This window comes from Salvelinus namaycush, chromosome 1 (genome assembly GCF_016432855.1).
Source record: "Salvelinus namaycush isolate Seneca chromosome 1, SaNama_1.0, whole genome shotgun sequence".
Lineage (NCBI taxonomy): Eukaryota > Metazoa > Chordata > Actinopteri > Salmoniformes > Salmonidae > Salvelinus > Salvelinus namaycush.
In genome coordinates this window covers 72,495,916-72,521,681 of record NC_052307.1, presented here as the reverse complement: position 1 = coordinate 72,521,681, position 25,766 = coordinate 72,495,916, and the positions used below count along the sequence as shown (strand labels likewise).

At 47.4% G+C, this 25,766-nt stretch overlaps 1 protein-coding gene across 1 annotated transcript in view; it reads right to left on the bottom strand.

The window, feature by feature from the left end:
- LOC120052821 (sodium/potassium/calcium exchanger 1-like) overlaps positions 1–25,766 on the bottom strand; it is a 41,329-nt gene that overhangs the window by 6,702 nt on the left and 8,861 nt on the right. The window contains exons 3-4 of the mRNA XM_038999997.1: positions 22,519–22,553; positions 22,033–22,141 (exon numbers count right to left, since the gene is read on the bottom strand). Coding sequence (XP_038855925.1) covers positions 22,033–22,141; positions 22,519–22,553 — 144 coding nt within the window. The remainder of the gene's footprint in view (positions 1–22,032; positions 22,142–22,518; positions 22,554–25,766) is intronic.

Sequence of the window (25,766 nt, the reverse complement as noted above, 5' to 3'; positions counted from 1 at the left end):
AGAGCCACTACAGTAGTGAGTCATTTAACAGACTCTCTTATCCAGAGAGACTTACAGTAGTGAGTCATTTAACAGACTCTCTTATCCAGAGAGACTTACAGTAGAGAGTCATTTAGCAGACTCTCTTATCCAGAGCCACTTACAGTAGTGAGTCATTTAGCAGACTCTCTTATCCAGAGCCACTTACAGTAGTGAGTCATTTAACAGACTCTCTTATCCAGAGAGACTTACAGTAGTGAGTCATTTAGCAGACTCTCTTATCCAGATCCACTACAGTAGTGAGTCATTTAGCAGACTCTCTTATCCAGAGACACTACAGTAGTGAGTCGTTTAACAGACTCTCTTATCCAGATCCACTACAGTAGTGAGTCATTTAGCAGACTCTCTGATCCAGAGCCACTTACAGTAGTGAGTCATTTAGCAGACTCTCTTATCCAGAGCCACTACAGTAGTGAGTCATTTAACAGACTCTCTGATCCAGAGACACAACAGTAGTGAGTCATTTAGCAGACTCTCTGATCCAGAGCCACTTACAGTAGTGAGTCATTTAGCAGACTCTCTTATCCAGAGCCACTACAGTAGTGAGTCATTTAGCAGACTCTCTTATCCAGAGCCACTACATTAGTGAGTCATTTAGCAGACTCTCTGATCCAGAGCCACTTACAGTATTGAGTCATTTAGCAGACTCTCTGATCCAGAGCCACTTACAGTAGTGAGTCATTTAGCAGACTCTCTTATCCAGAGCCACTTACAGTAGTGAGTCATTTAGCAGACTCTCTTATCCAGAGCCACTTACAGTAGTGAGTCATTTAGCAGACTCTCTTATCCAGAGTCACTACAGTAGTGACTGCATACGTTTTCATTTGTACTGTTCTCCCCCGTGGGAATTGAACCCACAACCCTGGCATTGGAAGTGCCGTGCTCTACCGACTGAGCCACATGGTACATATGTTCAATGTATTATATATATATTATTTATTTTACCAGGAAGTTGACTGAGAAACACATTCTCATTTACAGCAACGGCCTGGGGAATAGTTACATGGGAGAGGAGGGGGGATGAAGGAGCCAATTGGAAGCTGGGGATGATTAGGTGGCTGTGATGATATGAGGGACAGATTGGGAATTTAGCCAGGAGGGTTGTCCCAACGGGGGAGCAGCAGGTAAGGTAGGTGACCGTGTGACTCCTAGTGGGGTGTGACTCCTAGTGGGGTGTGTTGGTGTGACTCCTAGTGTGCTGTGACTCCTAGTGGGGTGTGTTGGTGTGACTCCTAGTGGGGTGTGACTCCTAGTGGGGTGTGACTCCTAGTGGGGTGTGACTCCTAGTGGGGTGTGTTGGTGTGACTCCTAGTGGGGTGTGACTCCTAGTGGGGTGTGACTCCTAGTGGGGTGTGTTGGTGTGACTCCTAGTGGGGTGTGACTCCTAGTGGGGTGTGACTCCTAGTGGGGTGTGTTGGTGTGACTCCTAGTGGGGTGTGACTCCTAGTGGGGTGTGACTCCTAGTGGGGTGTGACTCCTAGTGGGGTGTGTTGGTGTGACTCCTAGTGGGGTGTGACTCCTAGTGGGGTGTGACTCCTAGTGGGGTGTGACTCCTAGTGGGGTGTGTTGGTGTGACTCCTAGTGTTGTGTGACTCCTAGTGGGGTGTGTTGATGTGACTCCTAGTGGGGTGTGACTCCTAGTGTGGTGTGTTGATGTGGCTCCTAGTGGGGTGTGTTGGTGTGACTCCTAGTGGGGTGTGTTGATGTGACTCCTAGTGGGGTGTGTTGGTGTGACTCCTAGTGTGGTGTGTTGCTGTGACTCCTAGTGTGGGGTGTTGGTGTGACTCCTAGTGAGGTGTGACTCCTAGTGGGGTGTGTTGATGTGACTCCTAGTGGGGTGTGTTGGTGTGACTCCTAGTGAGGTGTGACTCCTAGTGTGGTGTGTTGGTGTGACTCCTAGTGAGGTGTGACTCCTAGTGTGGTGTGTTGATGTGACTCCTAGTGTGGTGTGTTGATGTGACTCCTAGTGGGGTGTGTTGATGTGACTCCTAGTGGGGTGTGTTGATGTGACTCCTAGTAGGGGTGTGTTGATGTGTCTCCTAGTGTGGGGTGTTGATGTGACTCCTAGTGGGGTGTGTTGGTGTGACTCCTAGTGAGGTGTGACTCCTAGTGTGGTGTGTTGGTGTGACTCCTAGTGAGGTGTGACTCCTAGTGTGGTGTGTTGGTGTGACTCCTAGTGAGGTGTGACTCCTAGTGTGGTGTGTTGGTGTGACTCCTAGTGAGGTGTGACTCCTAGTGTGGTGTGTTGGTGTGACTCCTAGTGTGGTGTGTTGATGTGACTCCTAGTGAGGTGTGTTGAAATGACTCCTAGAGAGTTGTGACACCTAGTGGGGTGTGACTCTTAGTGTGGTGTGTTGGTGTGACTCTTAGTGGGGTGTGTTCATGTGACTCTTGGTGGGGTGTGTTGGTGTGACTCCTAGTGTGGTGTGTTGATGTGTCTCTTAGTGAGGTGTGACTCCTAGTGGGGTGTGTTGGTGTGATTCCTAGTGTGGTGTGTTGGTGTGACTCCTAGTGGGGTGTGTTGCTGTGACTCCTAGTGGGGTGTGTTGGTGTGTCTCCTAGTGTGGTGTGTTGATGTGACTCCTAGTGAGTTGTGAATCCTAGTGTGGTGTGTTGGTGTGACACCTAGTGAGGTGTGACTCCTAGTGGGGTGTGTTGATGTGACTCCTAGTGTGGTGTGTTGCTGTGACTCCTAGTGTTGATGTGACTCCTAGTGTGGTGTGTTGGTGTGACTCCTAGTGGGGTGTGTTGCTGTGACTCCTAGTGGGGTGTGTTGGTGTGACTCCTAGTGTGGTGTGTTGATGTGACTCCTAGTGTGGTGTGTTGATGTGACTCCTAGTGGGGGTGTTGGTGTGACTCCTAGTGGGGTGTGTAATGTGACTGCTAGTAGAGGGTGTTGATGTGACTCCTAGTGTGGTGTGTTGATGTGACTCCTAGTAGGGTGTGTTGATGTGACTCCTAGTAGGGTGTGTTGATGTGACTCCTAGTGGGGTGTGTAATGTGACTGCTAGTAGGGTGTGTTGATGTGACTCTTAGTGTGGTGTGTTGGTGTGACTCTTAGTGTGGTGTGTTGGTGTGACTCTTAGTGTGGTGTGTTGGTGGGACTCTTAGTGTGGTGTGTTGGTGGGACTCTTAGTGTGGTGTGTTGGTGTGACTGCTAGTAGGGTGTGTTGGTGTGACTCTTAGTGTGGTGTGTTGGTGTGACTCTTAGTGTGGTGTGTTGGTGGGACTCTTAGTGTGGTGTGTTGGTGTGACTCTTAGTGTGGTGTGTTGGTGTGGGACTTAGTGTGGTGTATTGGTGTGACTCTTAGTGTGGTGTGTTGGTGTGACTCTTAGTGTGGTGTGTTGGTGTGACTCTTAGTGTGGTGTGTTGGTGGGACTTAGTGTGGTGTATTGGTGTGACTCTTAGTGTGGTGTATTGGTGTGACTCTTAGTGTGGTGTGTTGGTGTGACTCTTAGTGTGGTGTGTTGTTAGTCTGTAGTAACTGGAAAGGTGGTACATTGATACAGACACGTGTGCTGTTAATGTGTGCATTGTTCACTGTTTTAGTGGTCGGTCCACCATCTCTGGACTGAGTTGTGCTAGTTGGGAGCAGGGGTAGGGGTGGGGTTGATTTGGGTTTGTACCCTGTAATCATTGGGCCTCTCAGTGTGTGTGTGTGTGTGAGTGCGTGTATGTGTGGTCTAATGAGGTCCTTCAGTGGTCCAGGCCATTACAGTCTCTCAGGGTTATGACAACCACAAACTGGAGCGGCCTTAACACAGACCCAATCAACACTGAGATTGACATGCAGATGGGGTCCTGCACGGCTTTAACACCGACCCAATCAACACTGAGATTGACATGCAGATGGGGTCCTGCACGGCTTTAACACCGACCCAATCAACACTGAGATTAACATGCAGATGGGGCCATGCGCGTGTCAGAGGAAGGGGTCATCGTCTTTTTGATTCATGGTTCGTTCATATTTAGTTACACAGTTTTTGGCATATGACATCGGCCTACAATATAATAATAATAATAATAATAATAGCCAGCAGGATACCACCCTGTAAACAGGGAAACATTTGATGACAAAGTTTTCCATGTCGGGGGAAGCTCGCAAGTTCCTGTACGTTTCCTCCGTCGCACCATGTGTTGTTGGTCATAAAGCAGAGCCTACCACCTTTGTTCTTAGCCAGAGAGATTCTGCTTCCTATCCACTCAGAAAACAGTAAAACCCGCCGGTTGTATATAATCCGTCTGGATGTCGGAGGAAAGTCTCAGAAAAACAGAGTGTGTTACAGGATCTGATGTCCCTCTGGAAGGAGATCCTCGCCCTGAGTTCGCCAAGTTTGTTCATTAATGATTGAACACTGGCGAGTAGAATGCTCGGTAATGGAGGATGGGTCGGCCGGCGTCTTAATCTCAGTAAAACACTGCCACGTCTGCCTCTCCGTCAGCGTCTTCGCTTCCTACTCTCCTGTAGGAATCCCAAGCAGCTTGGCACCTCGCTGAAGAAGCTAGTCCATTGTTTCGCCGTCTCAGAGACCTCGGGAGGTCGGGTGGACAGTGAGTACCCAACGATTCGTATTCTAATAGTTCTACTCAGGTGTATGTTGTAACACACAAAACAAACTGATTAAGAAAATGTTTGGAAAACACACAAGAAAAATGTGCAATGTTTTGTCAGAGCGCGAGGCGAGACGCCCTCTGTCGGCCCCATCTTACCAGGAATACTTGGTCATCAAATGACGCCCCTTTTTCACCTTCTGAAAGTGTTCTCAGGGATAATCGCCATGGCTGTGTGCATCCAGCCCCAATCTGACACCAAGCAGGAGCTCCAAGATCTTCATTGGACCGTGAACAAACTGGAGACTGCATTCCCGGAGGCAGTGTTCATTGTTGCAGGGGACTTTAACAAAAGTCATTTGAGAGCCGTGCTCCCAAATTATTACCAACACTTCGACTGTCTAACTCGCGGAAATTCTACACTTGACCACTGCTACACGTCTTTTCGACGCGGGTATAAGGCCCTTTCCCGTCCTCCTTTCGGCAAATCCGACCATGACTCCATCCTGCTTCTCCCCGCCTACAAACAAAAACTCAAGAGGGAAGTTCCTGTTGGCCAGGTCTGTACAGTGTTGGTCCGACCAATCAGAATTCACACTCCAAGACTGGTTTGATCATGTGGGCTGTAATATGTTCTGGGTCGTCTCTGGAGATAACGTCAATATACACACCGACTCAGTCACCGGAGATAACGTCAATATATACACCGACTCAGTCACCGGATATAACGTCAATATACACACCGACTCAGTCACCGGATATAACGTCAATATACACACCGACTCAGTCACCGGATATAACGTCAATATACACACCGACTCAGTCACCGGAGATAACGTCAATATACACACCGACTCAGTCACCGGAGATAACGTCAATATACACACCGACTCAGTCACCGGAGATAACGTCAATATATACACCGACTCAGTCACCGGAGATAACGTCAATATACACACCGACTCAGTCACCGGAGATAATGTCCATATATACCCCGACTCAGTCACCGGAGATAATGTCCATATATACACCGACTCAGTCACCGGAGATAATGTCAATATATACACCGACTCAGTCACCGGAGATAACGTCAATATATACACCGACTCAGTCACCGGAGATAACGTCAATATATACACCGACTCAGTCACCGGATATAACGTCAATATATACACCGACTCAGTCACCGGAGATAACGTCAATATATACACCGACTCAGTCACCGGAGATAACGTCAATATACACACCGACTCAGTCACCGGAGATAACGTCCATATATACCCCGACTCAGTCACCGGAGATAATGTCCATATATACCCCGACTCAGTCACCGGAGATAATGTCCATATATACACCGACTCAGTCACCGGAGATAACGTCAATATATACACCGACTCAGTCACCGGAGATAACGTCAACATACACACCGACTCAGTCACCGGAGATAACGCCAATATACACCGACTCAGTCACTCTTTCAAAACGTTCTCGATTCAAAAAAAGTGAATTGATAGCAGCCTTCTAGGAAAACTGAAAGAGAGAGCTGCAAGGTGACCGCGGAAAATAGTTTGGTGAAACAGTACAAATACGACCGACGCAGATCGATCAAGATGGCGACACACAAGCATAGGGTTAAAGTGGAGAAGCAATTCAACGGGTTGGACACAAGGCGTATGTGGCAGGGGCTCCAACAATAACAGATTACAAAAAGAAAGCCAGCTACATTGCAGTCACCAACACCATCCTACCAGGGGAGCTACACACCTTTTTCTCAAGATTCGGTCACAATGACCCTGAGCTGCCGAGGAGAGTCCCCGATGACAATGTGGGCTATGCACACTAAGTTTCCACTAGGAGTCACACCAACACCCCCTACTAGGAGTCACACCAACACCCCCTACTAGGAGTCACACCAACACCCCCTACTAGGAGTCACACCAACACACCCTACTAGGAGTCACACCAACACACCCTACTAGGAGTCACACCAACACACCCCACTAGGAGTCACACCAACACCCCCACTAGGAGTCACACCAACACACCCTACTAGGAGTCACACCAACACCCCCTACTAGGAGTCACACCAACACACCCTACTAGGAGTCACACCAACACACCCTACTAGGAGTCACACCAACACACCCCACTAGGAGTCACACCAACACCCCCACTAGGAGTCACACCAACACCCCCACTAGGAGTCACACCAATACCCCCTACTAGGAGTCACACCAACACCCCCTACTAGGAGTCACACCAACACCCCCTACTAGGAGTCACACCAACACCCCCTACTAGGAGTCACACCAACACCCCCACTAGGAGTCACACCAACACCCCCTACTAGGAGTCACACCAACACCCCCTACTAGGAGTCACACCAACACACCCCACTAGGAGTCACACCAACACCCCCTACTAGGAGTCACACCAACACCCCCTACTAGGAGTCACACCAACACCCCCTACTAGGAGTCACACCAACACACCCCACTAGGAGTCACACCAACACCCCCACTAGGAGTCACACCAACACCCCCACTAGGAGTCACATCAACACACCACACTAGGAGTCACACCAATACCCCCACTAGGAGTCACATCAACACACCCTACTAGGAGTCACATCAACACACCACACTAGGAGTCACACCAATACCCCTACTAGGAGTCACACCAACACACCCCACTAGGAGTCACATCAACACACCCTACTAGGAGTCACACCAACACACCCTACTAGGAGTCACATCAACACACCCTACTAGGAGTCACATCAATACCCCCACTAGGAGTCACATCAACACACCCTACTAGGAGTCACAGCAATACACCCTACTAGGAGTCACAGCAATACACCCTACTAGGAGTCACATCAACACCCCCACTAGGAGTCACACCAATACCCCCACTAGGAGTCACATCAACACACCCTACTAGGAGTCACACCAATACCCCCACTAGGAGTCACATCAACACACCCTACTAGGAGTCACACCAATACCCCCCACTAGGAGTCACATCAACACCCCCACTAGGAGTCACACCAACACCCCCTACTAGGAGTCACAGCAATACACCCAACTAGGAGTCACATCAACACTAGGAGTCACACCAACACCCCCACTAGGAGTCACACCAACCCCCCCACTAGGAGTCACATCAACACACCCTACTAGGAGTCACACCAACACCCCCACTAGGAGTCACACCAATACCCCCACTAGGAGTCACACCAATACCCCCACTAGGAGTCACATCAACACACCCTACTAGGAGTCACATCAACACACCCTACTAGGAGTCACACCAATACCCCCACTAGGAGTCACATCAACACACCCTACTAGGAGTCACACCAATACCCCCCACTAGGAGTCACATCAACACCCCCACTAGGAGTCACACCAACACACCCTACTAGGAGTCACATCAACACACCACACTAGGAGTCACATCAACACACCCACTAGGAGTCACACCAACACCCCCACTAGGAGTCACACCAATACCCCCACTAGGAGTCACATCAATACCCCCACTAGGAGTCACACCAATACCCCCACTAGGAGTCACATCAACACCCCCACTAGGAGTCACACCAACACCCCCCACTAGGAGTCACACCAACACCCCCCACTAGGAGTCACACCAACACCCCCCACTAGGAGTCACATCAACACACCCTACTAGGAGTCACATCAACACACCCTACTAGGAGTCACATCAACACACCCTACTAGGAGTCACACCAATACCCCACTAGGAGTCACAGCAATACCCCTACTAGGAGTCACATCAACACACCCTACTAGGAGTCACATCAACACACCCCACTAGGAGTCACACCAATACCCCCACTAGGAGTCACAGCAATACCCCTACTAGGAGTCACATCAACACACCCTACTAGGAGTCACATCAACACACCCCACTAGGAGTCACACCAATACCCCCACTAGGAGTCACAGCAATACCCCTACTAGGAGTCACATCAACACACCCTACTAGGAGTCACATCAACACACCCCACTAGGAGTCACACCAATACCCCCACTAGGAGTCACACCAATACCCCTACTAGGAGTCACATCAACACACCCTACTAGGAGTCACACCAATACCCCCACTAGGAGTCACACCAACACACCCCACTAGGAGTCACATCAACACACCCTACTAGGAGTCACATCAACACACCCCACTAGGAGTCACACCAACACCCCCCACTAGGAGTCACACCAATACCCCCACTAGGAGTCACATCAACACACCCCACTAGGAGTCACACCAACACACCCCACTAGGAGTCACATCAACACACCACACTAGGAGTCACATCAACACACCCTACTAGGAGTCACACCAACACACCCCACTAGGAGTCACATCAACACACCCTACTAGGAGTCACACCAACACACCCCACTAGGAGTCACATCAACACACCCTACTAGGTGTCACACCAACACCCCCACTAGGAGTCACATCAACACACCCTACTAGGAGTCACATCAACACACCCCACTAGGAGTCACATCAACACACCCTACTAGGTGTCACACCAATACCCCCACTAGGAGTCACACCAATACCCCCACTAGGAGTCACACCAATACCCCCACTAGGAGTCACAGCAATACCCCTACTAGGAGTCACATCAACACATCCTACTAGGAGTCACATCAACACACCCTACTAGGAGTCACACCAACACACCCTACTAGGAGTCACATCAACACACCCTACTAGGAGTCACACCAATACCCCCACTAGGAGTCACAGCAACACACCCCACTAGGAGTCACATCAACACACCCTACTAGGAGTCACACCAACCCCCCCACTAGGAGTCACATCAACACACCCTACTAGGAGTCACACCAACACCCCCACTAGGAGTCACATCAACACACCCTACTAGGAGTCACACCAACCCCCCACTAGGAGTCACATCAACACACCCTACTAGGAGTCACACCAACCCCCCCACTAGGAGTCACATCAACACACCCTACTAGGAGTCACACCAACCCCCCCACTAGGAGTCACATCAACACACCCTACTAGGAGTCACACCAACACCCCCACTAGGAGTCACATCAACACACCCTACTAGGAGTCACACCAACCCCCCCACTAGGAGTCACATCAACACACCCTACTAGGAGTCACACCAACCCCCCCACTAGGAGTCACATCAACACACCCTACTAGGAGTCACACCAACCCCCCCACTAGGAGTCACATCAACACACCCTACTAGGAGTCACACCAACCCCCCCACTAGGAGTCACATCAACACACCCTACTAGGAGTCACACCAACACCCCCACTAGGAGTCACATCAACACACCCTACTAGGAGTCACATCAACACACCCTACTAGGAGTCACACCAACCCCCCCACTAGGAGTCACATCAACACCCCCACTAGGAGTCACATCAACACACCCTACTAGGAGTCACACCAACCCCCCCACTAGGAGTCACACCACACTAGGAGTCACACCAACACCCCCTACTAGGAGTCACATCAACACACCCCACTAGGAGTCACATCAACACACCCCACTAGGAGTCACATCAACACACCCTACTAGGAGTCACACCAACACATCCCACTAGGAGTCACAGCAACACACCCCACTAGGAGTCACATCAACACACCCAACTAGGAGTCACATCAACACTAGGAGTCACACCAACACCCCCACTAGGAGTCACACCAACACACCCCACTAGGAGTCACATCAACACACCCCACTAGGAGTCACATCAACACACCCCACTAGGAGTCACATCAACACACCCCACTAGGAGTCACACCAACCCCCCCACTAGGAGTCACACCAACCCCCCCACTAGGAGTCACACCAACACACCCCACTAGGAGTCACATCAACACACCCTACTAGGAGTCACACCAACACACCACACTAGGAGACACACCAACACACCACACTAGGAGACACATCAACACACCACACTAGGAGTCACATCAACACACCACACTAGGATTCACATCAACACACCACACTAGGAGTCACAGCAACACACCCCACTAGGAGTCACAGCAACACACCCCACTAGGAGTCACAGCAACACACCACACTAGGAGTCACACCAACACACCCCACTAGGAGTCACATCAACACATCCCACTAGGAGTCACAGCAACACACCCCACTAGGAGTCACAGCAACACACCCCACTAGGAGTCACACCAACACACCCCACTAGGAGTCACACCAACACACCCAACTAGGAGTCACAGCAACACACCCCACTAGGAGTCACACCAACACACCACACTAGGAGTCACACCAACACACCACACCAACACACCACACTAGGAGTCACACCAACACACCCACCCCACTAGGAGTCACAACAACACACCACACTAGGAGTCACATCAACACTCCCCACTAGGAGTCACATCAACACTAGGAGTCACATCAACACACCACACTAGGAGTCACACCGTACAGTGAAGGAGGAGGACAAGACTGACAGCCATTGTTCTGTTACTGGATGTCACCTATAGGCCTGTTTCCATAGAGACTTACAACACCGTCACACAACATAAATAGTAGGCCTGGATCTCACCTATAGGCCTGGATCTCACCTATAGGCCTGGATCTCACATATAGGTCTGTTTCCATAGAGACTTACAACACCGTCACACAACATAAATAGTAGGCCTGGATCTCACCTATAGTTCTGGATCTCACCTATATGTCTGGATCTCACCTATAGGCCTGGATCTCACCTATAGGTCTACATCTCACCTATAGGCCTGGATCTCACCTATAGGTCTGGATCTCATCTCTAGGTCTGGATCTCACCTCTAGGTCTGGATCTCACCTCTAGGTCTGGATCTCACCTATAGGCCTGGATCTCACCTATAGGCCTGGATCTCACCTATAGGTCTGGATCTCACCTATAGGCCTGGATCTCACCTATAGGTCTGGATCTCACCTATAGGTCTGGATCTCACCTCTAGGTCTGGATCTCACCTATAGGCCTGGATCTCACCTATAGGCCTGGATCTCACCTATAGGCCTGGATCTCACCTATAGGCCTGGATCTCACCTATAGGCCTGAATCTCACCTATAGGTCTGGATCTCACCTATAGGTCTGGATCTCACCTATAGGCCTGGATCTCACCTATAGGCCTGGATCTCACTTATAGGTCTGGATCTCACCTCTAGGCCTAGGAGTCACATCAACACACCCCACTAGGAGTCACATCAACACACCCCACTAGGAGTCACATCAACACACCCTACTAGGAGTCACATCAACACTAGGAGTCACACCAACACCCCCACTAGGAGTCACACCAACACACCCCACTAGGAGTCACATCAACACACCCCACTAGGAGTCACATCAACACACCCCACTAGGAGTCACATCAACACACCCCACTAGGAGTCACACCAACCCCCCCACTAGGAGTCACACCAACACACCCCACTAGGAGTCACATCAACACACCCTACTAGGAGTCACACCAACCCCCCCACTAGGAGTCACACCAACACACCACACTAGGAGACACATCAACACACCACACTAGGAGTCACATCAACACACCACACTAGGATTCACATCAACACACCACACTAGGAGTCACAGCAACACACCCCACTAGGAGTCACAGCAACACACCCCACTAGGAGTCACAGCAACACACCACACTAGGAGTCACACCAACACACCCCACTAGGAGTCACATCAACACATCCCACTAGGAGTCACAGCAACACACCCCACTAGGAGTCACAGCAACACACCCCACTAGGAGTCACACCAACACACCCCACTAGGAGTCACACCAACACACCCAACTAGGAGTCACAGCAACACACCCCACTAGGAGTCACACCAACACACCACACTAGGAGTCACACCAACACACCACACCAACACACCACACTAGGAGTCACACCAACACACCCACCCCACTAGGAGTCACAACAACACACCACACTAGGAGTCACATCAACACACCCCACTAGGAGTCACATCAACACTAGGAGTCACATCAACACACCACACTAGGAGTCACACCGTACAGTGAAGGAGGAGGACAAGACTGACAGCCATTGTTCTGTTACTGGATGTCACCTATAGGCCTGTTTCCATAGAGACTTACAACACCGTCACACAACATAAATAGTAGGCCTGGATCTCACCTATAGTTCTGGATCTCACCTATAGGTCTACATCTCACCTATAGGTCTACATCTCACCTATAGGTCTACATCTCACCTATAGGCCTGGATCTCACCTATAGGTCTGGATCTCACCTATAGGCCTGGATCTCACCTATAGGCCTGGATCTCACCTATAGGTCTACATCTCACCTATAGGCCTGGATCTCACCTATAGGTCTGGATCTCACCTCTAGGTCTGGATCTCACCTCTAGGTCTGGATCTCACCTCTAGGTCTGGATCTCACCTCTAGGTCTGGATCTCACCTCTAGGCCTGGATCTCACCTCTAGGTCTGGATCTCACCTCTAGGCCTGGATCTCACCTATAGGCCTGGATCTCACCTATAGGCCTGGATCTCACCTATAGGTCTGGATCTCACCTATAGGTCTGGATCTCACCTATAGGTCTGGATCTCACCTATAGGCCTGGATCTCACCTATAGGCCTGGATCTCACCTATAGGCCTGGATCTCACCTATAGGCCTGGATCTCACCTCTAGGCCTGGATCTCACCTCTAGGCCTGGATCTCACCTCTAGGCCTGGATCTCACCTCTAGGCCTGGATCTCACCTCTAGGCCTGGATCTCACCTCTAGGCCTGGATCTCACCTCTAGGCCTGGATCTCACCTCTAGGCCTGGATCTCACCTCTAGGCCTGGATCTCACCTCTAGGCCTGGATCTCACCTCTAGGCCTGGATCTCACCTCTAGGCCTGGATCTCACCTCTAGGCCTGGATCTCACCTCTAGGCCTGGATCTCACCTCTAGGCCTGGATCTCACCTCTAGGCCTGGATCTCACCTCTAGGCCTGGATCTCACCTATAGGTCTGGATCTCACCTATAGGCCTGGATCTCATCTATAGGTCTGGATCTCATCTATAGTTCTGGATCTCACCTGTAGGTCTGGATCTCATCTATAGGTCTGGATCTCACCTATAGGCCTGGATGTCACCTATAGACCTGCAGTGTGTCCTTCCGTCTCTGTTCCTCAGTATGAGACATTGAGGAATACCACGTACAGCTGACTTTGAGCTGTTTAAAATGTCTGTGACCATTTCTCATCAACAACAGGTCATGTTTGCATGCCTCAAAGAGCTACAATGACCAAGAAATAGTGGAAACACGATAAAAAAATAATTTTACAAGCTACAAGGATAGTTGTGAGACACGTAACTTCATGTAGAGTAGCACAGAAACATTCATGTACAGTGGGGAGAACAAGTATTTGATACACTGCCAATTTTGCAGGTTTTCCTACTTACAAAGCATGTAGAGGTCTGTAATTTTTATCATAGGTACACTTCAACTGTGAGAGACTGAATCTAAAACAAAAATCCAGAAAATCACATTGTATGATTTTTAAGTAATTAAAAAAGTAATTAAAATCGGCAGTGTATCAAATACTTGTTCTCCCCACTGTATAACAGTTAGACACACATCACTGCTGTGTAGCCTGCAGACAGCAGTACAGCTCTAACACAAAGCCTCACAGACAACACCAAGACAAAGACACCACACTAAAATGCAAAGAGAACCCATAACGAACGTAACGAGAACATACAAAACATAACAACAACATCCACCGAACGCAACGTGTAAACAGAACGTTACGAGAACATTCACAGAACAAAAAACGACAACATCCACAGAACGCAACGTGTAAACAGAACGTTACGAGAACTTTCACAGAAGCTAACCAAATCAAGCACTAAATATATGGATAACGTTGGCCTTACCTTTCCCCTGCACCGACACCTCAGTCCTGACCTCCCCATTAAAGGCTGTTGTTTCTAATTGGCAGAGATACGTCAGGTAAAATGACCAGTTACCACAGAGACAAAACATATCCACCCACTGCCTCGTGTAGAGTAATGTATGACGAAATATGAGCAGAGTCATAGACACAACCGAAGTTACTGTACCACACAAACAAAACACAACCGAAGTTACTGTACCACACAAACAAAACACAACCGAAGTTACTGTACCACACAAACAAAACACAACCGAAGTTACTGTACCACACAAACAAAACACAACCGAAGTTACTGTACCACACAAACAAAACACAACCGAAGTTACTGTACCACACAAACAAAACACAACCGAAGTTACTGTACCACACAAACAAAACACAACCGAAGTTACTGTACCACACAAACAAAACACAACCGAAGTTACTGTACCACACAAACAAAACACAACCGAAGTTACTGTACCACACAAACAAAACACAACCAAAGTTACTGTACCACACAAACAAAACACAACCGAAGTTACTGTACCACACAAACAAAACACAACCAAAGTTACTGTACCACACAAACAAAACACAACCGAAGTTACTGTACCACACAAACAAAACACAACCAAAGTTACTGTACCACACAAACAAAACACAACCGAAGTTACTGTACCACACAAACAAAACACAACCGAAGTTACTGTACCACACAAACAAAACACAACCGAAGTTACTGTACCACACACACAAAACACAACCAAAGTTACTGTACCACACAAACAAAACACAACCGAAGTTACTGTACCACACAAACAAAACACAACCGAAGTTACTGTACCACACAAACAAAACACAACCGAAGTTACTGTACCACACAAACAAAACACAACCGAAGTTACTGTACCACACAAACAAAACACAGTCACTTCCTCATAATATTGACTGACAATGAGCTGAGCAGGCATGAATACTAGTATCCTCTTCTAGGGAAGAGTGAGATACAGTTGAGATGAAAACCTCTGTTTTGGAGTGACAGATAGTAGACAGAAGATGAAGAGATTCTCAGTAACTCTCGGTAGGACAATGGAGGTTGGAGTGACAGATAGTAGACTGAAGATGAAGAGAAATTCAGTAACTCTCGGTAGGACAATGGAGGTTGGAGTGACAGATAGTAGACTGAAGATGAAGAGATTCTCAGTAACTCTCGGTAGGGCAATGGAGGTTGGAGTGACAGATAGTAGACTGAAGATGAAGAGATTCTCAGTAACTCTCGGTAGGACAATGGAAGTTGGAGTGACAGATAGTAGACTGAAGATGAAGAGAAATTCAGTAACTCTCGGTAGGACAATGGAGGTTGGAGTGACAGATAGTAGACTGAAGATGAAGAGAAATTCAGTAACTCTCGGTAGGACAATGGAGGTTGGAGTGACAGATAGTAGACTGAAGATGAAGAGATTCTCAGTAACTCTCGGTAGGGCAATGGAGGTTGGAGTGACAGATAGTAGACTGAAGATGAAGAGAAATTGAGTAACTCTCGGTAGGACAATGGAGGTTGGAGTGACAGATAGTAGACTGAAGATGAAGAGATTCTCAGTAACTTTCGGTAGGGCAATGGAAATTGAAGTGACAGATAGTAGACAGAAGATGAAGAGAAATTCAGTAACTCTCGGTAGGGCAATGGAGGTTGGAGTGACAGATAGTAGACTGAAGATGAAGAGAAATTCAGTAACTCTCGGTAGGACAATGGAGGTTGGAGTGACAGATAGTAGACTGAAGATGAAGAGAAATTCAGTAACTCTCGGTAGGACAATGGAGGTTGGAGTGACAGATAGTAGACTGAAGATGAAGAGAAATTCAGTAACTCTCGGTAGGACAATGGAGGTTGGAGTGACAGATAGTAGACTGAAGATGAAGAGAAATTCAGTAACTCTCAGTAGGACAATGGAGGTTGGAGTGACAGATAGTAGACAGAAGATGAAGAGATTCTCAGTAACTCTCGGTAGGACAATGGAAGTTGGAGTGACAGATAGTAGACTGAAGATGAAGAGATTCTCAGTAACTCTCGGTAGGACAATGGAAGTTGGAGTGACAGATAGTAGACAGAAGATGAAGAGATTCTCAGTAACTCTCGGTAGGACAATGGAAGTTGGAGTGACAGATAGTAGACTGAAGATGAAGAGATTCTCAGTAACTCTCGGTAGGACAATGGAGGTTGGAGTGACAGATAGTAGACTGAAGATGAAGAGAAATTCAGTAACTCTCGGTAGGGCAATGGAAGTTGGAGTGACAGATAGATAGTAGACTGAAGATGAAGAGATTCTCAGTAACTCTCGGTAGGACAATGGAAGTTGGAGTGACAGATAGTAGACTGAAGAGATTCTCAGTAACTCTCGGTAGGACAATGGAAGTTGGAGTGACAGATAGTAGACTGAAGATGAAGAGATTCTCAGTAACTCTCGGTAGGACAATGGAGGTTGGAGTGACAGATAGTAGACTGAAGATGAAGAGAAATTCAGTAACTCTCGGTAGGGCAATGGAAGTTGGAGTGACAGATAGTAGACTGAAGATGAAGAGATTCTCAGTAACTCTCGGTAGGACAATGGAGGTTCGAGTGACAGATAGTAGACTGAAGATGAAGAGAAATTCAGTAACTCTCGGTAGGGCAATGGAGGTTGGAGTGACAGATAGTAGACTGAAGATGAAGAGATTCTCAGTAACTCTCGGTAGGACAATGGAAGTTGGAGTGACAGATAGTAGACTGAAGATGAAGAGAAATTCAGTAACTCTCGGTAGGACAATGGAGGTTGGAGTGACAGATAGTAGACTGAAGATGAAGAGAAATTCAGTAACTCTCGGTAGGGCAATGGAAGTTGGAGTGACAGATAGATAGTAGACTGAAGATGAAGAGATTCTCAGTAACTCTCGGTAGGACAATGGAGGTTGGAGTGACAGATAGTAGACAGAAGATGAAGAGATTCTCAGTAACTCTCGGTAGGACAATGGAAGTTGGAGTGACAGATAGTAGACTGAAGATGAAGAGATTCTCAGTAACTCTCGGTAGGACAATGGAGGTTGGAGTGACAGATAGTAGACTGAAGATGAAGAGAAATTCAGTAACTCTCGGTAGGACAATGGAGGTTGGAGTGACAGATAGTAGACTGAAGATGAAGAGAAATTCAGTAACTCTCGGTAGGGCAATGGAAGTTGGAGTGACAGATAGATAGTAGACTGAAGATGAAGAGATTCTCAGTAACTCTCGGTAGGACAATGGAGGTTGGAGTGACAGATAGTAGACTGAAGATGAAGAGAAATTCAGTAACTCTCGGTAGGGCAATGGAGGTTGGAGTGACAGATAGTAGACTGAAGATGAAGAGAAATTCAGTAACTCTCGGTAGGACAATTGAGGTTGGAGTGACAGATAGTAGTCTGAAGATGAAGAGAAATTCAGTAACTCTCGGTAGGACAATGGAGGTTGGAGTGACAGATAGTAGACAGAAGATGAAGAGATTCTCAGTAACTCTCGGTAGGACAATGGAGGTTGGAGTGACAGATAGTAGACTGAAGATGAAGAGATACTCGGTAGGACAATGGAGGTTGGAGAGATAGATAGTAGACTGAAGATGAAGAGAAATTCAGTAACTCTCGGTAGGACAATGGAGGTTGGAGAGATAGATAGTAGACTGAAGATGAAGAGAAATTCAGTAACTCTCGGTAGGGCAATGGAGGTTGGAGTGACAGATAGTAGACTGAAGATGAAGAGAAATTCAGTAACTCTCGGTAGGGCAATGGAAGTTGGAGTGACAGATAGATAGTAGACTGAAGATGAAGAGATTCTCAGTAATTCTCGGTAGGGCAATGGAAGTTGGAGTGACAGATAGTAGACTGAAGATGAAGAGATACTCGGTAGGACAATGGAGGTTGGAGTGACAGATAGTAGACTGAAGATGAAGAGATTCTCAGTAACTCTCGGTAGGACAATGGAGGTTGGAGTGACAGATAGTAGACAGAAGATGAAGAGATTCTCAGTAACTCTCGGTAGGGCAATGGAAGTTGGAGTGACAGATAGTAAACTGATGTCCTATGTACTAACAATGGAAACCCTTCAGAAGGGCTGGCATGAAGTGACAATACGGGGTGACAACATGAGGAGGAGGTGACATGTTGACATCCCTCTTACCTTGTCTAACTCTCCTCTGACCAGGGCATCTAACATCTCTGCTAAAGCCTGTCTCTGAAATAAGGGGACGATGGAAGACACCATAGAATGACATATTAGAACTCATTTAATAGGATCTCTGTGAGAGAGACATTCAATCAGCCTCTGTGTTTACCAGTTCCCCCCAAGTCCCCTGACATCCAGAGCTCTGGTGTGGAGGAGCCATTAGAGCAGCGCTCTCCAAACCTGGTCCTGCGGGGGGGGGGGGCTGATTCAAAAGCCTCTCAACACTTTGGTGCTACCTTACACTAGAGACTCGTGTTGTGTGATAAGTGAAGAGCAGAGGTCAAGTCCACCTGTGTTCCTGGATTACAGGGATGTGACTGTCCTCTACTGCAGTGACCTTCACCGAGTCCTCAGGCCACCTGGCAGCCAGGCCTGTCCCCATGCAGCCTCCTCACAGCACTCTGATCCTTAATCAGCTTTCAATACAGGCTAATAAAAGCTGGATAAGAGCCAGCCTCTGGCCGACCAATCTCTTTATCTCAATAGCACTATCTCTAGGTCTCTCGCTGTACTGGACTGTGTGTGTCACTAAGATAACAAGTCTGATGCTGCTGTGAAGCTAACAGTCTGATGCTGCTGTGAAGCTAACGGTCGGATGCTGCTGTGAAGCTAACAGTCTGATGCTGCTGTGAAGCTAACAGTCTGATCCTGAAGGTGAAGCTAACATTCTGATGCTGCTGTGAAGCTAACAGTCTGATGCTGCTGTGAAGCTAATAGTCTGATGCTACTGTGAATCTAACAGTCTGATGCTACTGTGAAGCTAACAGTCTGATGTTGCTGTGAATCTAACAGTCTGATCCTGAAGGTGAAGCTAACATTCTGATGCTGCTGTGAAGCTAACAGTCTGATGCTGCTGTGAAGCTAATAGTCTGATGCTACTGTGAATCTAACAGTCTGATGCTACTGTGAATCTAACAGTCTGATGCTACTGTGAAGCTAACAGTCTGATGTTGCTGTGAAGCTAACAGTCTGATGCTACTGTGAAGCTAACAGTCTGATGCTACTGTGAAACTAACAGTCTGATGCTGCTGTGAAGCTAACAGTCTGATGCTACTGTGAAGCTAACAGTCTGATGCTACTGTGAAGCTAACAGTCAGATGCTGCTGTGAAGCTAACAGTCTGATGCTGCTGTGAAGCTAACGGTCTGATGCTACTGTGAAGCTAACAGTTTGATGCTACTGTGAAGCTAACAGTCTGATGCTGCTGTGAAGCTAACAGTCTGATGCTACTGTGAAGCTAACAGTTTGATGCTGCTGTGAAGCTAACAGTCTGATGCTGCTGTGAAGCTAACAGTCTGATCCTGAAGGTGAAGCTAACAGTCTGATGCTGCTGTGAAGCTAACAGTCTGATGCTGCTGTGAAGCTAATAGTCTGATGCTACTGTGAAACTAACAGTCTGATGCTGCTGTGAAGCTAACAGTCTGATGCTACTGTGAAGCTAACAGTCTGATGCTACTGTGAAGCTAACAGTCTGATGATGCTGTGAAGCTGCAAGGAACAATTTTGACTGGTGTCATCAATGGTCATCAACCTTTGTCCTTTGAGAGAATAACAGGGTGAGCAGGTTTCTGTTTCTGTTGAAGCTGAGCACTAAAACAATTGATTCAACAATAGAACTCCTCGTGTTGACCTTTATGAGGGTATAGTGAAGGTCCCTGTGGCAGTAGTGAATATAGAAGGTCCCCGTGGCAGCAGTGAATATAGAAGGTCCCCGTGGCAGTAGTGAATATAGAAGATCCCCGTGGCGGTGGTAAATGTAGAAGGTCCCTGTGGCAGTACTGAATATAGAAGGTCCCTGTGGCAGCAGTGAATATAGAAGATCCCTGTGGCAATAGTGAATATAGAGGGTCCCTGTGGCAGTAGTGAATATAGAAGGCCCCTGTGGCAGTTGTGAATATAGAAGGTCCCTGTGGCAGTAGTGAATGTAGAAGGTCCATGTGGCAGTGGTGAATATAGAAGGTCCATGTGGCAGTAGTGAATATAGAAGGTCCCTGTGACAGTAGTGAATATAGAAGGTCCCTGTGACAGTAGTGAATATAGAAGGTCCATGTGGCAGCGGTGAATATAGAAGGTGAATGTGGCAGTAGTGAATATAGAAGGTCCCTGCGGCAGTAGTGAATGTAGAAGGTCCCTGCGACAGTAGTGAATGTAGAAGGCCCCCGTGGCAGTAGTGAATATAGAAGGTCCATGTGGCAGTAGTGAATATAGAAGGTCCCTGTGGCAGTGGTGAATGTAGAAGGTCCCGGTGGCAGTAGTGAATGTAGAAGGTCCATGTGGCAGTAGTGAATATAGAAGGTCCCTGTGGCAGTAGTGAATATAGAAGGTCCCTGTGGCAGTAGTGAATATAGAAGGTCCCTGTGGCAGTAGTGAATATAGAAGGTCCCTGTGGCAGTAGTGAATATAGAAGGTCCCTGTGACAGTAATGAATATAGAAGGTCCCTGTGACAGCAGTGAATGTAGGAGGTCCCTGTGACAGCAGTGACTATAGAAGGTCCCTGTGGCAGTGGTGAATGTAGAAGGTCCCTGTGGCAGTAGTGAATGTAGAAGGTCCCGGTGGCAGTAGTGAATGTAGAAGGTCCCGGTGGCAGTAGTGAATATAGAAGGTCCCTGTGGCAGTAGTGAATATAGAAGGTCCCTGTGACAGCAGTGAATGTAGGAGGTCCCTGTGACAGTAGTGAATGTAGAAGGTCCCTGTGACAGTAGTGAATGCTAACCATGTGTATGTGACCAATAACATCTGCTAACCATGTGTATGTGACCAATAACATCTGCTAACCATGTGTATGTGACCAATAACATCTGCTAACCATGTGTATGTGACCAATCACATCTGTTAACCATGTGTATGTGACCAATAACATCTCCTAACCATGTGTATGTGACCAATAACATTTGATTTTAATTGAATAGATATAATACATGGTTCAGTAGCTCCTCCAAGGAGGCATAGCTTCCTGGTCCCTGGTACTGTACAGGAAGGACAATAGTTTAGGACCATAGATTAGGACCATAGATTAGGATCATAGATTAGGACCATAGATTAGGACCATAGTATAGGACCATAGTATAGGACCATAGATTAGGACCACAGATTAGGACCACAGATTAGGACCATAGATTAGGATCATAGATTAGGACCATAGATTAGGACCATAGTATAGGACCATAGTATAGGACCACAGATTAGGACCACAGATTAGGACCATAGCAGTCCCTGTAATAATAAAGATTGATATAAAGTCCAGTACCTTCTCCCAGCGGGTCCAGTGTGTGGATCATCAGCTGGAAGATGGTGTTTCTGTTGGTGCTGTTGTGGAGAGACGCATTACTCCCTCCTCTCTGGAGAGTGGGCTTCACCTGGGACATAACAAACACACCACACCACACACAGGGTTGGAGCCACGGCAGATCACGCCAGGTTACATTCAGGTAAAGACCTCTTTTAGCTGGTCACTAAAATGACATCTAAAAAAAAAAACTAAAAAAAAAAACAACATAATTTTACAATCAGTACACAACCTGATCATGACATCACAATCAGTACACAACCTGATCATGACATCACAATCAGTACACAACCTGATCATGACATCCCAATCAGTACACAACCTGATCATGACATCACAATCAGTACACAACCTGATCATGACATCACAATCAGTACACAACCTGATCATGACATCACAATCAGTACACAACCTGATCATGACATCACAATCAAAGAGTGTTGAGACCTTCAGTTTTTCTCTGTCTCTCTTCTGGGGTGAGTCTTGAGGTTGTGGTTTGGGTTCTGGTGAAACAGTCTTTTGGGGTGGATCAGGTGGTGGAGGTCCACTGTTCTGCTGTAAATACAGGAATACTTTAGTACACGTTCCACAATAGGAACCAGAGAGAGGAGAAAAGGCAGACTTTTAAAGCACTACTCCAGTGGGCAAAATGTACTGAATGGCTTTTACATGGTCAGGTTGTATTCTGATTGTAAAAACGACGGGTTTGTTGTAGTCCAGAAAAAATATGTTGTTTCAACCAGGAAATAATGTCTTTATGAAATCCCATGCCAACATTTGCCCAGCTGGGTAGAGGCTGCAGAATGGATGTCTACTGATGAGCCAAAGACAGGATTATAACAACACTGATATTAGTGAGAACAGGTAACTGACAAAATAAAGGAAAAATCCAACATAAAGTGTTTTAATAGGGCGTTGAGCCAGAACAGCTTCAATGGCATAGAAGTGTCTGGAACACTATTGGAGGGATGTGACACCATTCTTCCACCAGAAATTCCATATTGGTGTTTTGTTAATGGTGAGGATTGTGTCAGGATTGGATTGTGTCGAAGCACAGAACTGGGGAAGGTTACCAAAAACACATTGGAAGCACATTGGAAGGATTGGAAGCCAATCCGCAGTAAAAGGCACATGACAGCCCGCTTGGAGTTTGCCAAAAGGCAGCTAAAGGACTCAGATCTTGAAAAACAAGATTCTCTGTTCTGATGAAACCAAGATTGAACTCTTTGGCCTAAATGCCAAGCATCCCATCTGGAGGAAACCTGGCACTATCCCTACGGTGAAGCATGGTGGTGGCAACATCATGCTGTGTGGATGTTTTTCAGCGGCAGGGACTGGGAGACTAGTCAGGATCAAGGGAAAGATGAACGGAGCAAAGTACAGAGAGATCCTTGATGAAAACCTGCTGCAGAGCACTCGAGACCTCAGACTGGGTCAAAGGTTCACCTTCCAACAGGACAACGACCCTAAGCACATAGCCAAGACAATGCAGGAGTGGCTTCGGGACAAGTCTCTGAATGTCATTGAGTGGCCCAGCCAGAGCCCGGACTTGAACCCGATCGAACATCTCTGGAGACCAACCTGACAGAGCTTGAGAGGATCAGCAGAGAAGAATGGGAGAAACTCCCAAGCGTCATACCCAAGAAGACTCGAGGCTGTAATCACTGCCAAAGGTGCTTCAACAAAGTACTGAGTAAAGGGTCTGAATACTAACATTTCTAAAAAAATACATTTAAAAAATTGCTATGTCATTATGTGGTATTGTGATGTCATTATGGGGTATTGTGATGTCATTATGTGGTATTGTGATGTCATTGTGGGGTTTTGTGATGTCATTATGGGGTATTGTGTGTAGACTGATGAGGGGTGGGAAAACTATTTAATCCATTTTAGAATAAGGCTGTAACGTAACAAGATGTGGAAAAAGTCAATGGGTCTGAATACTTTCCGAATGCACTGTAAGTGTTCAATTGGGTTGAGATCTGGTGACTGAGATGGCCAGGGCATATTGTTTACATCGTTTTCATGCTCATCAAAGCATTCAGTGACCACTCCTGCCCTGTGGATGGGGGCATCGTCATCCTGTAGGGGCATAGCCATGGTAGCCAAAATAATGGTCTGCCCAGCATTTTTATGCATGACCCTAAGCATGATGGGATATTAATTGCTTAACTAACTCAGGAACCACACCTGTGTGGAAGCACCTGCTTTCAATGTACTTGATATCCCTCATCTACTCAAGTGTTTCCATTATTCTGGCAGTTACCTGTACTTGTTTGTTGATAGCGTCAAATGTACCAATGGTAGCACCCTGGATACACTACTTCAAGTGCAGCCTTAGCCCTTATTAAAAGGTTCAACTATACCTACTGGGGTTCTATGAGTTGCCTACACCAGTATAAACTGTGCACTTGCATGTCATTTTCTTAGCAATCCCACACCAACACCCACCATCATACCAGTCAAGAGACACTGTGGATGCATCCCAATTTGTATTTTGTATTTATTATGGATCCCCATTAGCTGTTGCCAAGGAAGCAGATACTCTTCCTGGGGTTTATTATGGATCCCCATTAGCTGTTGCCAAGGAAGCAGATACTCTTCCTGGGGTCCAAACACATTAAAGCACTTACATCACATATAAAACAAAAGATAAAACAGTACATCATATAACATTATTATGTCACTACATATCTACAATACAACATGTATAATACCACCATACCACAATGTACGTGTCGATAGGTTCTGATTTCTAAACTTGAAATATGAAATATCCTTTTTCATGTCACTGAGGGAGAGGGGTGAATGTAGAACGTTTACATTAAGTCAGGATATGTTATTGTCATCAGGGATCCTATGGGGGGAGAAGAGACAGAGCCTGGTACAAGTCAACATGGCAGCCGTGAGTTGGGGAGGAGAAGAGACACAGTCTGGTACAAGTCAACATGGCAGCCGTGAGTTGGGGAGGAGAAGAGACACAGTCTGGTACAAGTCAACATGGCAGCCGTGAGTTGGGGAGGAGAAGAGACACAGTCTGGTACAAGTCAACATGGCAGCCGTGAGTTGGGGAGGAGAAGAGACACAGTCTGGTACAAGTCAACATGGCAGCCGTGAGTTGGGGAGGAGAAGAGACACAGTCTGGTACAAGTCAACATGGCAGCCGTGAGTTGGGGAGGAGAAGAGACACAGTCTGGTACAAGTCAACATGGCAGCCGTGAGTTGGGGAGGAGAAGAGACACAGTCTGGTACAAGTCAACATGGCAGCCGTGAGTTGGGGAGGAGAAGAGACACAGTCTGGTACAAGTCAACATGGCAGCCGTGAGTTGGGAGGAGAAGAGACACAGTCTGGTACAAGTCAACATGGCAGCCGTGAGTTGGGGAGGAGAAGAGACACAGTCTGGTACAAGTCAACATGGCAGCCGTGAGTTGGGGAGGAGAAGAGACACAGTCTGGTACAAGTCAACATGGCAGCCGTGAGTTGGGAGGAGAAGAGACACAGTCTGGTACAAGTCAACATGGCAGCCGTGAGTTGGGGAGGAGAAGAGACACAGTCTGGTACAAGTCAACATGGCAGCCGTGAGTTGGGGAGGAGAAGAGACACAGTCTGGTACAAGTCAACATGGCAGCCGTGAGTTGGGGAGGAGAAGAGACACAGTCTGGTACAAGTCAACATGGCAGCCGTGAGTTGGGGA